The 14,178-nt window shown below is 38.2% G+C and overlaps 1 protein-coding gene across 2 annotated transcripts in view; it reads left to right on the top strand.

The window, feature by feature from the left end:
- Positions 1–14,178, top strand: part of MACROD2 (mono-ADP ribosylhydrolase 2) — an 858,454-nt gene that overhangs the window by 176,834 nt on the left and 667,442 nt on the right. For both annotated transcript variants that reach the window (XM_061989226.1, XM_061989225.1), the window contains exon 4: positions 9,777–9,806. In XM_061989226.1, coding sequence (XP_061845210.1) covers positions 9,777–9,806 — 30 coding nt within the window. The remainder of the gene's footprint in view (positions 1–9,776; positions 9,807–14,178) is intronic.

The following is a 14,178-nucleotide window of genomic DNA, read 5'->3' as shown; positions in this document are numbered from 1 at the left end:
CCTATAGCAACAGTTTGAGGCCTATGTTTGAAAACAACAAAAAAAGTAGAGTAAAATACATAACCAGATTCTCTGTTTCTTCTGTAATGTGGCTTACACTGACCACAGTGGGAGCTGCTTCTAATTTCAGGCTATATAAAGAAAGGATCATTAGGGAGGTTATACAACGTGTTCATATGCACAGCATGTTACATTCACCCAGTTGGATACATTTTAAAGTAGACCTTACTTCTGTGCTTTACTTGCAGGCTCTTCACATCCTACATGTCTGCGCTAGTTGCTTGCAGGAGCTTGTAATTCATTGTCAAAACCTTCCTTCCAGGCTGCTCTCTGCAAAAACAGTGCAATAACACCTTGCCTTCCTCTAACTTTGCGGCAAAATTTGCAAGTGAAGTCTTGTCTGCATAGCTGGAAAGAAGTGCCAGGGCTGTTTTGGTAGAGCATGAGGTGTGCCTTGGGGTTTTTCCCCCCACCTTGTTTTCTGTTTAATTCTTCTTTTACTTTTTTTTTCAACTGAAGATGGTTCATTAGCGTTAATACTCCAAGAAAAAAAGGTGATGTGGGCACTTATAACTTTTACTCCAAAATACACCTCCTGAGGTCAGCCCTGCTGCTGTAGCCAGGGTTGACCTTGCTCAGACTGCCTTAGAGTAAATCAGCAGCATGATGGGGTGTGCCTGTGCCACAGGGAACTCCAGCACCATGGGGTGCATCTTACTGCTGGTTACCCTACGGGAAAACGTACCGTGCTGCTGTCAAGGCAAAGCCCCAGGTAGCTTCTTTTCAGCAGTGGCCTTTGATTTCATAACAAGTTACAGGGGTTTTATTGTTTTGAAGCCCGAATGTTGAATATTAATGTTTCAAGACTGAAGTGTGTTAGTTTTTCTGACTTTTAAAAATTTCTGTTTGATTTTCAGACCATAATTGTTCCTTTATTAAAACTTTTTTTGGCAATCATTTTCCTCTCGAAAGCAAATATTATGCAATTATTTCCTAGTGAAGGAAAGGGAAATGAAATCTTATGATTAGCCACACCATGAGTAGCACAGTAGTATTTTAATTTATTTTATTTTAAGGAGAAAAAGCTCCCAGGGTAGTGTTCTTGTGTAGAGATAGACTTTGGGAGGCTCACAGCTGGTTCTAGTTTTGAAGACAGAAGCAAAGGAAGCACAAAGTACGTCCTTCTGATTTTTTTCCAGATAACACGTTCCTTTGGGATACTGGAAAGATGCATGAATCATATAAATTTCACTAATTATTTTGAAATAATTGCTACCAAAACTGCTTTTCTAATTGTGCAGGTAGAATCTTGGAGTAGCTCTTATTCTATTTTCTGTAGGCTTTTAAATATTCATGACGACTCTACTTAAATGGATTAATTATATACTGCAGCACTTTGATTCCCTTTAATGTTACGTTTACCAACCACACAAATGGCCCAAATTATGAGATGAAGAATTGGCTGTAGTACACCTGAATATTTTTTTCCTCATTATTCTGCCCTGAATAAGTTCCTGTTGCTTTACGTTTCAGCTCAGCTGTATTCTAAAATACCTTGATGATCTGGAAGGCAACTTTAAGTGGTTGAGCAAACCACAAATTGACACTCCAAATGGATGAAATCTTAATTCATAGCTTTCCCTTTAGCATCTGGTAGTGTGTGTGACAATTTATCAGCCTTAGAATAGAATTATTTTCTGCTTTGTGCCTTTCTTGTTTGCCAGAAAAAAATGAGAGGAACGTGAAAAACAAGTGTGCTTTCTGCAAAAGGGTTCATGCAAAACACGACAACGGACATTTCTGTGCTTACCTCATAGTTTTAGCCTTTTTTAGTTCCTTCCCATTCAAATTGCAGCTTCTGATTCAACAGATCTGTCATCTCCTCCCTCACAAGGATGAGATCAGCCTCATCAAACAGGTTCTTCTAACTGTCCTTCACGGGGTGCTGGCGGGAAACCTTCTCCTTTTGCATTGCTTTCTTTCCTTTGATTTGGAAGAGATGTTTCTGTCTAGCTGGAAATTCTACCAGTGGATGGGTGTCAAGAGTATAAATTTCATTTTTTCGAACGCGTGAATTGCTGTTTTTGCAGGATTTCACTTGAGAATGTTTTGTGGCATTTGGGACTGAAGATCTCCTGATGAATACCATTCTTAAAAACAAGTTCATCTGGTTTTTTTGGACATTCTTTTAAGTTACAGTTTTTGCTGTGTTTAACTGACTTCCCAACCAAGAAGCAGTTGTGGTGATTGAAGTCCTCAGGCTACTTTAAAGTCTAGGCTCCTTTTAAAGCTGGAGCCTAATCTCAGTCCATATGGAAGTTTATACAGCAGCATTTAGGAAGTACTCTAGGCCGAACACTTCATTGTGTGTGCATTTTCTCAGTATGTGTTAGACAACTTCAATTTCTGTTAATTTTCTCTCACACTGCATTAAAGTAATTCATGCATTTCACTGTAAGGTAAAAAAACCTGTCATTTTGCTACTTCTACTTTGAAGGTATTCCTACAATCTACTCTTAAATTTGAAATGCCACATTGATCCCTGTGTGCTTATTTCTGTGCTGCGTTCCCAGGACACTGCTGCTCCCGCTGCCTTCCCTACCTTGATTTCTGTGGGTTTGGTTTTTGTTGTTGTTGTTGGTTGGTTTTGTTTTTTCAGCCTTCATATCAGATTTCAGAGGTGCTTTGCATATGACTGATTAAGCTTAAGGGTGTAATATATAACTTTAAAAAATAGCTTTCTTGCATAAATGCACATTATATATTGAATTGCTAATGTATTAGAAGAAGAAAAATAACTGAAACGTTATGACAGTTATTGTTTTCTTATTGAATTCAGAATGTTGTGAAGGCAATTTCCTTGACAGGATCAACTCCAGAGCACTTACTAGTATGCTGATTATTCTTTATCTATGAAATACCCTTTACAAGCTTGAAATTGGAGATAATGACTATTTTATATGCAAAGATGGCAAAACTTAGTTCTGTTTGGCAAAACAAATAATTCTCTATAAAGAACTGGTGTGGGGAGGGGGGAACAGAACAATCCAGGTTGTATGGCAGGTAAACCATAAAGCCATTTTATTAATTCCAAACAAAAAACCCCTTACTTTTACTTGCAGAAAGCCTTCCATTACATTTTATTTATCTTTAAAGCAGGACAAATTTGTAGCATTCACTTTCAACATCTGGGAAAGAAGTAAGGCAAAAAAACCCTCCTCGATCTCTCTCTTTTGTCTTCCACATCATCTGTGTCAGCAAAATGTAGATGGTGGAAACTTCATAAGCTGAATTGTTTGGACTCCTTAGGTCATGCTTCTGGATATCTTGGCTTTTCAGAAAGAGAGCCTGAAGTCTGTACTTTTTACTAACAATAAAATAAGACTGGGTAGATGTTCACTTCTATTTACAGGGGTCTTTTTATGGGCAGAGGAGAAGATCTCTTCATATATGGAAGCTCAGGTCCTTGAGTGTGTTTCAAGAATGTGATCTGCTCTCGATCATCCATTAAAAGCAAGTAAACCCCAAAACTATGGGGCTAAACTCAAAAGCATCTTAGGAGCCTTCAACGAGCAGAATGAGTCAACGCCAGGTCTTTGGAGATGCAGGGATTGTTCCAAGAAGCTGCAGTGTGAGGACCAGGGCACACACAGCAGCCAGTGCTCTGCTGGGGCTGGTACACTTGCACTCAGGCTGTAGCCGTGTATGTGTGGCTCCAGCTTGAGGCAAAGGATTCAACCCCAGTTCAGCTTGTGTTAGTCTAGAAGGGTGAAAGGCCTTTCCAGATATCTACACTGTAGAGAACAGTTAAGTGCTGCTGCCCATGTTATGGAGCTGTTTCTGGTGCATGGTTGCATGCAGGTTATCATCACACCTTCCATATTGAGGAAGAATCTGAAGGCTGTATTTACAGAAGACATACAAGTGTCTGAAGATGCTAATAGTAGTACTTACTGATATGCCTAAATGTTTTATGTCCATCTTCTTTTGTAGGCTGGGTGGTTTTCTGATTTCCAGTAGTCTCTGCTTTGCATTATTAGGTATTTACATAACTTTGCAAATCTGGCCCAGGCTGTTGTTATAATGTTATTTTACCTCTCCTGCTTGCCGTGGCTTGGTGTACAAGGAAGCATTTGAGTAAAGGTAATTACAGTGCTGATCATACTGTAGTATATTGAGTATGGCTGTATTTTATTTACTGTATATACTTCAAAATTGCTTCATGATCTTTAAACCTAAAGCTTTTAGTTTAAGGCATGAAAACACATTTTGTGTTAAAAATGGTTGAATGTACGAGGTGCAGTTGTTAGCTTACTCTCCTTTGTTCTCCCTGCTTTCTTGAGAAAAGATCAAACAAAACACAGTGACAGGTAAGGATGTCTCACAAAACATGTAGAAGAAATGTAGCTTCCTGTTCCATAAATTACTGGTACTCTGCTCACCAGCTGCCTGTTATGATGTTTTATTGATGAATAAAAATGGTGTCTGAGGCAGTAGAATGTCTTGCATCTTACCACACTGCCAGTCATAAAGATGTCTACTTGAATAAATTTCACAATTAGAAAGTATTGACAAAAATATTTAATCTTTTTTATATCAAAATAAGCTCAAACATCTGCTGCCAAAGTCAGACAATATCAAGTAATCTTTTAAAAGTATATTTTTATTATACTGACAGATGCATGGCTGCATGACATAGATGTCAATTTAAGTTACTAGTGCCATTAATACTTGACAAAGACGTGCTCCCAGAAGAATTTACGTTTCCAAAACGTTGTCAGATGAGTATATGCCAACAAAAAGTAACCAGAATTATTCAGCTGTGTTGTTAACAAAGCTAAAAGCATGTTGTCTCCAGAGACTTCACAAAAATTGGTATTTGCATCTTTTCTGTTTTCTAAATTCCACACAACTGACGGCAGAAAAAAAAATTCTGCAAATGTCTGTTTAAGCAATCCATACATGTATCCTTTTTCACTGTTTAGACCCTTTGTCTTACAACACAGGAAGATGTTCAGTTTCCTTTGAGATGAACTTCTCCAGCATTCGTTTGCTTTCCGCAAAATTTCAAATAAACTTACTTTTTGGCAAGGGTGCTGTTGTAAAGAGAACACTGAGGGAGATGTTCAGATCTGTGCCACAGTCCCTGGTCTGCTTATTCACTCAAAAAATTGTTGGGAAGCTGTGTGACTCAACTTATTAAGTTGTCTGAGATTGAAAATATCCATGCCCAGTTATTATTTGTCAAGTATATTCCTAATTTAAATCTGTTCGTTTTAGTAACCTGAACATTCATTGTGAGTATTTCATAATGAGAAACTAACTTTAAGATAAATTCTTTCCTTCAAGGTATTTTTCTTTCTTTCTTTTCCCCTCTGCCCCTGAGAAGTGTTTTGGAAGGAATTTTGATTTGTAGAATAAGAGTGGAGTTTTCTGAGTTGATCACACCAGCATTCACATAGTTTGTTTATCAGTGCTGTCCTGTTAAAAAGAATAAAAGTCTAATCTGTTGAGGTGCTGAGTCATTTGAAATACTGAATTTCTGTTTGAATCTAGGGTCATAAACATCTCATTAAGTGATAAATCGTTACACTTAATGATTACAGACTGATTTTCTTTTAAGTGGATTTTTTGTTTAAAGTGGATTTTTCTTAGAGATGAGTTTGAACTTTGTAGAAACACATTTTATTGCTAATGTTTCTAATGTATCTAATAAAAAGAAATGCAGAACTAAAAGGCTGAAAGCCATATTACTACTTCTGGGTGTATTTCTGTTCGCTGTGCTGAGGCAGGCTGCAAAGGTGAGATCTGTCTCTCACAATGCAGAGTTCAAGGCACCTTTTAAAGTAGTGGTGATGAGCAGCATCCGTTGTGCTGTGATTTGTCTCATCCCGAAGCAAATATTTAAAGAGGCACCACAGAAATGGATCCCCAAACATGGCAGCTGTTTATGTTTTTTAAAATTCTTCTTCTTCTTATGTTTTATTGAAGCCTCTGTTAGTGGTACAGGCAAAAATACTTAAAATTAGACAAACTCTCACTTCTGCTGCCTCTTTCTGGCTAAATGAGGTGATTTGGATGGGACTTCATCAACGTGTGTTATATTTCAGTCTGACAAAGAAGTGTGTAGTCTGGTGGCTGCCTGACCACTCTGTGTTATCATTCCTCTTACTATAAATGAGTATATATTAAAAGAATATATCAAAGTTTGTATTGTGAGTAGGTTTTCAGAGTTAATGACCAGGAATTTATTGTAGACTTTGGTTGGTACGGAGGCAATTTTAATAGATGTGGGAGCTTGACTTGAAAGGGTAACATGGAGAATGAAATGAGGTGCAAGAAGTCTTTACCTCTCATTTCTCTGGAGACTCTCTTCTACTTTTTTGTTTTCTTTTACTGTTCTTTGCCTTGGTATCCTAGCAGTGATTCAGTCTTCCTCTGTACTCCAACTCTTCTCTGACTTAAGAATCTCTTGCAGTTCTAGAATAGAGAAATAAGGACAAGAAGTTGGTCAAGGTGGATTTACTTCTTGTCTACAAATGTTGTAACATGTTACACCTAAGACTGGATATTCTCTGAGTTAGGCAAGGCAGTTGTACAGCACACAGTGTAGTAGTGCAGTCTGGGAAGCAATTTTGGTCTCTATCAAGTTCAGAGGTTGAAGGCTTCTAGGATCCCACTGCTGGTTGCTCATACCTACCCATAGTTGAACCTCCACAGCAGGAGCCCCTTTCAAAGTGTTTTAGAAGACTTGATTGTTTGGGAGCACTGATGGACAAAATGCAGCTGTAGAGTAACACTGGGGGATTGAGAAGAGAGGCAGTACTTGCTCCAATGTGATATGATGTAATTGCAGCCATGGGGCTGTGCTGACCTCTCTGAATCCAGATGAAAATCCCCAGTTTTGGCTGGGGAAAAGTATTTGTTAGGCGGTAAGTGACAAGTTACTTCTTTAACGGTAAGGCTTTCCCAAAAATGAAAAGAGAGGTATATTTAATTGATTTTTATTTTTGTATACCATAAAAAAAACGAAACTAAAAAGTCTTCTTTTTAAATGACACATTATCTCACTGGCAAAGATGCTGTAAATGCAATTCAGTCGTGTTTATTCTTGGCATCACAGGAAAATTGTTTGATTTTCCTCCTTAACAGTTAAGCGTCATGTTAAAAAAAAATAAAGTGTCTATGAATTATTACTGCAATTTCAATAGCTGTAATAAATACACTGCAGCCAAAAATCTGTTTGAACTGTTTTTGCTGTTTCTATAGAGAAGTGTGTGATGCTGAGTTATATTATATGTTATTAACAAGGTTTAGAAAGTATTGGAAAGGTAAATGTTGTCAGGAAAACTTAATGAGAGACACATAATTCTCTGAGAAGCCAGTGAATGAGAGTTTGCAATGTTGGCTGGGTATCAAAAGAAACTTTTTTAGCAATGGAAACTTTCATAGCAGTGAGGTACAGCAGGTCTGAGCTGTCTCTCTCAAGTCTCTCAAGCATAACTAAAATCCTAGAATTGATTCAGGAACTAGAATGGTAATTGTAGGTGTGTTCTACAGAGCTCAAAAGAATAATCTTGAAGAGCAGAGTCATGACAGTGGATGACATGGTTACTTTTCTTCATATATCAAGTATGCTAATTTTTATGTCATATAAACTCATTTTACTGCAGGGAAGGTGATGTTACCTGTTCCAGGAATACTTTGGAAGCCTCTGTAAAAATATGTGCATCTGGTTTTAATTTGTGTCTTTCTTTAATAGTGTATTTCAGTGAAGACAAGAGCACATAAACATAGAAACACTGAAGTTCAGTGGCACTCTTTGCAATATGTCTGCACACATTTCTTGTTACTGCTGTTAAATCTTTTTCAAAGGCAATTTATATATGGCAATATTTGTTCCCTGCTAGCACTTTATTGAGGATAGCCAAGAGTCAAAAGCAGTCTTGTTATGCTATGTAAAGTAACTGTGACAATGATGTCCTGGCAACACAGTTGAATCGTGGGATATAGATACGTGGAAGCTGAGCTAATGCAACAATATGTGATAGCCAAAAGGGAGGATTTGCACTGTCTTCCCTAAACTGTGTTGCCTCATCTTTTTCTTGGGCACACCACTTTACCACTTGTGTATTTCTCTATGAGCCCGTTTACCTCAATGCTCTGTCAGAAACGTGAAAGAAAAGGAATAGTGGAAAGTTCTTAGCTGGTTTTACTGAATTGCATCTGAAGGAAGAATCCAGATAGCAAAAAGAAAGTCAAGCACTTTGAAAATGGCCACAGATGGCTTCATTTTAGAAACAAAGATTATTTACATCATTTTTCCACATCTAATCTATCAGAGCATTAGAACCAGACTTGGATCAGAAAGATGCATAAGAACATCCCTCTACATCATGGTCTCGGTAATTCACTCTCAGTAAGTGGAGGAGCAACTTGTCCTAGGATGGATAACTGTCCCTGTAGTTTGCAGTTGATTTTGATTTCATTTTGTCAGCTATGCCGATCTAAAGCTGCATATTTATTTCTTTAAAGGGTACTGTATTTTGAGTATTCTAGAGCTACCTCTTGAGTCGTTGTAAGATAGTAGTGTTAAAGGTATATGTTGCATTTAAAATTAGGGATGCTACTTTGATGGAAAATCTGGCTTTTCGATGAAGACAGTTTCACTGCAGTGTCAGAGAAAGCTGGCTGCAAGTGGTTAAGCTGAAAGTGGGTGGTTGTAGAGTATCTGAAAAAACAAAAGAGGAAGGCAAAGGTAACTGTCGATTTTTTTTGTAAAAGTCTCAAGAAAGTGATGAAAAAAAACCCCAGCAATGGGGAATTTTCTGTTTACATTCTTCTATTTAGGAAGCAGAGGGAAATAATAGAAATGCTAACATGTAACAGTAGGAATTTTGGATGTGGGAAATTACCTGATTTATTCTCTGTATCTTGACATCTACCCTTGTCCTGGAGCAACAAATGGTTTGATGTCTTGCTTTTCCTTTACTCATCAGCAAGCAATAAGAAATGCCAGTGTCAATCCATTAATAGTCTTGCTTTTATATGGTGTTTAATCTGTATGATACGACAGGGATTTGTTTCCCACACAGCTAAAGGGCGAACACTTTACTCAAGGCAGGCGTAGAAGCTTGGGCTTTCCTTCTGTTTATGCCTAGGCTGTGAAAGGGAAATGTTTGACATGGTTCCAATTGTGCTAGCTTAATTTGAAGGACCATCTTGTATCACCATGCTCTGAAAATTGCTGGATGGTTCAGAGCAGAGGCAATTAAAGATTCTGAGTGAAATTCCACCTCAATGGCATACAATGGTATAACACCCTTAGATATCAATGGAGCCAAAGCTTCTCATCATCATCCTCAAAGATTTTATGTCACAGAAAACACAGAGAGCTAATCAAAATTTGCATCAAAGTCTATTTCAGTTTCTTGACAATGAAAGACTTTTGCTTCATTTGGTAATCAAAAAGGAATGTGCTTTATAAAATTATGAATTCACGACTATAATTTCATAAGCTGTTCAACACATTATCTCTAAGAATTGTATTACTGTTTTATCTATTAGTTTATATGTTCGAAGATACTGCAAAATAGTACAAAGGTAAAGACTGCAATTACAGTTTACATAAATGATTGGTTTTGCAATAAATGTTTTTGGGTAAGTGGAGGGTAGCAAAGTTACTGAAAGAGTGGAAACTCTTGTGAAACATCTTCTGTTTTAATTCTATCTTTAGAGAGTTCAATGCTAATAATTCTCCTTTGTTCTTCTTGCAGCTAATTCCAGCCTTCTTGGAGGTGGAGGGGGTGAGTCTTTGCTTAATGCTGTATTTTTTCTTAAATAAATATGAAATATATGCTGAACAAATGTAGTGTTTAGTTGATTATATATATGATGAGTTCAAAAGATGTAAATGTAAAATTATTAGATAAGAAAATTCACCAAAATTGTTAACATTTCAAGAGGCAAGGTTTGTGATTGCTGCTGAATCCAGTTTCCCCTCTGGGTTATACTAGGGCTGACTTGTATATGAGGCTGACCGAAACATGGAGGAACTGAACTGCCTTAAGTTATATTGTGTTTAAGAATTCCCGATTTTTAATGTATTTCAAGGATACCCTGAATGTGTGTGAAATAAACAAATTTTAAAGACACGTTGAATAATTAAAACATGAGGCTTTATCTTTGTACTTTTTTTTTCACTTGGTTACTTACCCCATTCTGTTTGTTGGAAGACTCCAGTAGATTTTTATACAAATCTTTGGTGCATGTAAGAGATGCTACAAACATGTCTACTAGTAAAACAGAGATGCTCAAGTGCATATAGCGTCTGTTGTTCCCAAATATACGGGAACTGTTTTATTTTAGTAGATCAATGCTATTTTGGTTTTTGTAATACTGTAGTATCGTGGCCATAAAAGCTTACATGACTATTAACAATTCTGGGGAAAAAAAACCCATGAAGAGCTCGATCTCAGTTTTCTGTGACTTCCCCTGCCTCCCAGAGGGAAGTAAAAGAGCTCAGTTCTGGAAATTTCACAGTGCAGGAGTTGTAGAGGCAGCGACTAATCTTCCTTCCTGGCTGGAGTTGAAAGGACTTCATGATCAGAGCTTACATATGCAAGGGTAAAGGAAAGGGCTCTGTCAAAAGACAGAAGATTGCTGTTGCTTTGTGAGGCTTTAGGATAAGTCGTCAAAGCTTTTGTTTTAGCAGCCTTAAGTGAACAAGCAGCCCTTATTTGTGGACCATGAAAAGGTGCTTGACAACTGCACCCTGGCATCTAAATAAAACCATTCGTGTTTCTCAGCTGTATATCTGGATGTTAAAGTACAGGGAAGGCTTACCTGGTAATCCTTTTGGATTAATCTGTTTCTTTTGATTCGAGTTAGTTGTTTGCAATATACCAAATTTTTCTTTGTTTAAAAGATAATCCTTTAAAAGTTAATCCTCCACTAGCTGTTCATGTTCCCGTGGAGCTAGTAATGTACCAAAAAAAATATACTAAAATAATATAAATCAAGGCAAATGTTCAAATTCCAGTCAGGTTCCCAGAGCACTGCTGCTGCTGAGAGGATTTGGCTATTGACTTTCTGTGGTATTTATTCAGCTGGATCATACTTCAAAAGTTGACGACCATTCAGTGTGGCACTAGATACCGTGGCTCTCCCTCAGCGGCAGGTGGGATGAGCACAAGCTGTAGGTCAAGTGGCATTTTTCCTGTATTTTACGTGTTAAAAGTGGGAGAGTTTCAGTCAAATCAGTTTATTGACAATTAAAACGGTGTAGCCCCCCCCCTTCCCCATCTGCCCCATTTTGCCTCTGGGGACACTTCCTCCCCCCACTTCCTGGTTTGTCGCCACCTCAAGACAAAGCTGAGGCGATGGCAGCTAATGAGGCAGGGGCAATCCAGGGCTGCACCTTCTTTCTGCATTTCTCATCCCTCCTCCAGCCCTGACATCCTCTCGGGTTTTTATCACCATTTTAAAAATCAGCTACCTCAGCAGCATCACGAAGTTCCTGTGGCAGGCTGAGTTTTTGTGTATGGTGGGTCCTACCAGGCAGCCCTGATGCCTTCCCACAAATCTCTGAGGACTCCGTGGCCAAAACTACACAAACCACAGTCCCAAATCCTTGAATGGAAGGGATGGAAGGATAACAACATACCCCCTTGCTTGAGATGCAGGTAAAATACCAAATTTGATTATTTTATGGCTTAGACTTAAGTGCAGGTTGAGGGGCTGCGTTTGTGCTCTGGAGGCGCCATGGGCTGCCCTTGGGCGGGAGAGCTGGCACACCCTCAGACCGCACTCGCTTTTGAGGATGTCTTTTGAGGGAAAAATTTGAGAATTTCATTGTGAAAGTACTTTTGAGTTTGGGCAGTCATCATGGGGAGTCTGTGACTCCATCCTGGGCACATGGTTGTGCCCTTTTGGAGATGGGAAGGGTGTACAAGGTCTGCAGGCTGGAGCTTGCTCAGGGGAGCACAAAATGGAGGCCACTCCCACCACGCCTTCCCGCTTGCCACCGGCAGATGAAGCCCGGGCCTCCTACCTCATGGAAAAATGACTTGTTACAGGCAAAGTACATTTCTCTGAAGAAGAGATTGTTTTGTTCCAGGTGAATGGTTTTGATTTTAAATTCTGGATGTATTTTTTTCCCTTATCCAGAACGAAGTGGCAGCAGCAGTGTGCATGAAATATTGCTAGTGAATTATTAAAACTTTATTATATACGTAAACACCAAAGTTTTCTTTTGATTGCAGATGCTGAATATTTATGATAATGCATAATACCAGTGTAGTTTCTCCAGTAATGGGATTCAGAATCTCGTCAGAAACGCTTGCTAATTTAATCTCTCTGTCACTGTCAATGAAAAGCCCAAATTTGCTCCTGTCCGAGCTTGTGCAACAGGTTTTGTGATTTGAGCTCCTTTTGAGCTGTTCTGTGTTTGAGATCTTTCCAGAATTGTACACAAATTAGTTGAAAAAGTTATTTGAACATCCAGATCTAGTGTTTGTGAATTATTCAACATGTGCATTAAAGCCGTCTTCTGGAGGAGAACTGTTGAGCAAGACAATGGGCAATGTTGTCGGTAAAGATGGTGCACTTGATTTTAAGTTCAGGTGCCAGTAGTTTTGGGCAGCTGCTTGTCATCCCTGTATCATCTGGGAACTGTGTTAGAGAGCCAGAATAATGATTTGTTCTTGTGTTCCCCATTTAAATGTTGTCCATTCATTTTCCTGACCATTTGGAATGAAAAGATAAAAGCACAAAAGATACCAGAAACAATTTTTCACAGAACTATTTAATCATAAAATTGAGAAAACCACAATAAAGTCTTAAAAGAATCTTCAGTTAAATGTAGATGTCAAAGGTTTCTTTCTGCTTTTCAAATAACTCTTTCGCACAGGTTTCCAGGATTTCATTATGAGTTCGGTGAGCGAGCCTTTTTTGCTTTTTTATTCTTTACTGGTTTTAATAATTGATTTTTAATTAGGAGGTGTATTTTGCTCTCAGACCTAGATTAATCACATGTTCAGCATCTCACCACTCCTATTAGTGTGCACAGAACACTATGACTTATTTGTGCATCATGTATTTTTTGTCTCATTACGTTCAACAGTGCGAAGATGAAAATTATTATAAAAATTACCAGCATTTGAAGGGAGTGAAGAAAAAAAAAATTGGTATTTTAAGAAAAAAAACACTCCTTTTAAAAATGTCTCCTGAAGTTTTGACTGTTGGGAAGTTGACATACCCTATTTTGCATGGCAGTTTTTTCTTTTGCGTTCTTTTACAGCTGTGTCAAGGAAGGCAGCTGTGTGATTTCGTACACTTTTTAAAGCAAAATGATCAAGAGCTGAGATTTCTCCTTCCCCTTACAGTTTTGGATACTCTGTGGGGTGTTTTGGGGCTTTGTGCCCCACTGTCCCCACCTAGTTTTCAGTTATTTTCCTTGGTTTTCATTTTCCCTTTACTTCATTTGCTGATCGTAATCAAGTTCTTGCTGCACACTGATTTCTGGATTGGCATGCTTCCCTTGACCTTAAATTGAGGTGATATTTAAAATAGCAAGCTGGGGATTTTTTCTCCTCTTAAGATTTTGTTGCCTATGCTAGAGGCACAGAGGGGAAGGAGACATCACTTATCGTGTCCTTTTATAAACATCATTTTTGTCAGCTTTGTACTTGAAAATGGTAATTTTGTCTTTAAGAACTCTGAGGGGATATAGGTTATAATCAAAGTCTTTGGAAGCATTGTTTGGACCCATTTGAAGTTGGTTATCTCTCTGCTTCTTTGTTTCTCTCCATCTCTCATCCTCTCTCTTTTCTGGCCAGTGTAACTATGTCTTTTCCAGGTCTTTTGCTGGCATGGAAAAAATTGATTCCTATATAACAATAATCGTGTTAGCATATCTTAAATGTAGACCAGGCATACCTCTCCAGTCTGCCAAGAGACAATTTCTAGGCATGTCATTTTAAACAGCTGTTACAGCGTGGGCAACTTGTATTCATGATCTCACTAGGGAACTGGGTTTCTCTCTACATTATTGGGTAGACTCCATTTTGGAACAGGAATTTGTTTGCTTTCTTTGTTCACCTTTATATCCATGTTAGATTATAATAGTGGCAAAAAAAGGTGTTTTCTCCTGCTAGAAAGAAATTATCACAGACTGAC

The sequence above is a fragment of the Colius striatus genome, chromosome 2 (assembly GCF_028858725.1).
Source record: "Colius striatus isolate bColStr4 chromosome 2, bColStr4.1.hap1, whole genome shotgun sequence".
Taxonomy (NCBI): domain Eukaryota; kingdom Metazoa; phylum Chordata; class Aves; order Coliiformes; family Coliidae; genus Colius; species Colius striatus.
Note: the sequence above shows the minus strand (reverse complement) of the source record. Positions and strands in the feature narration are given on the sequence as shown.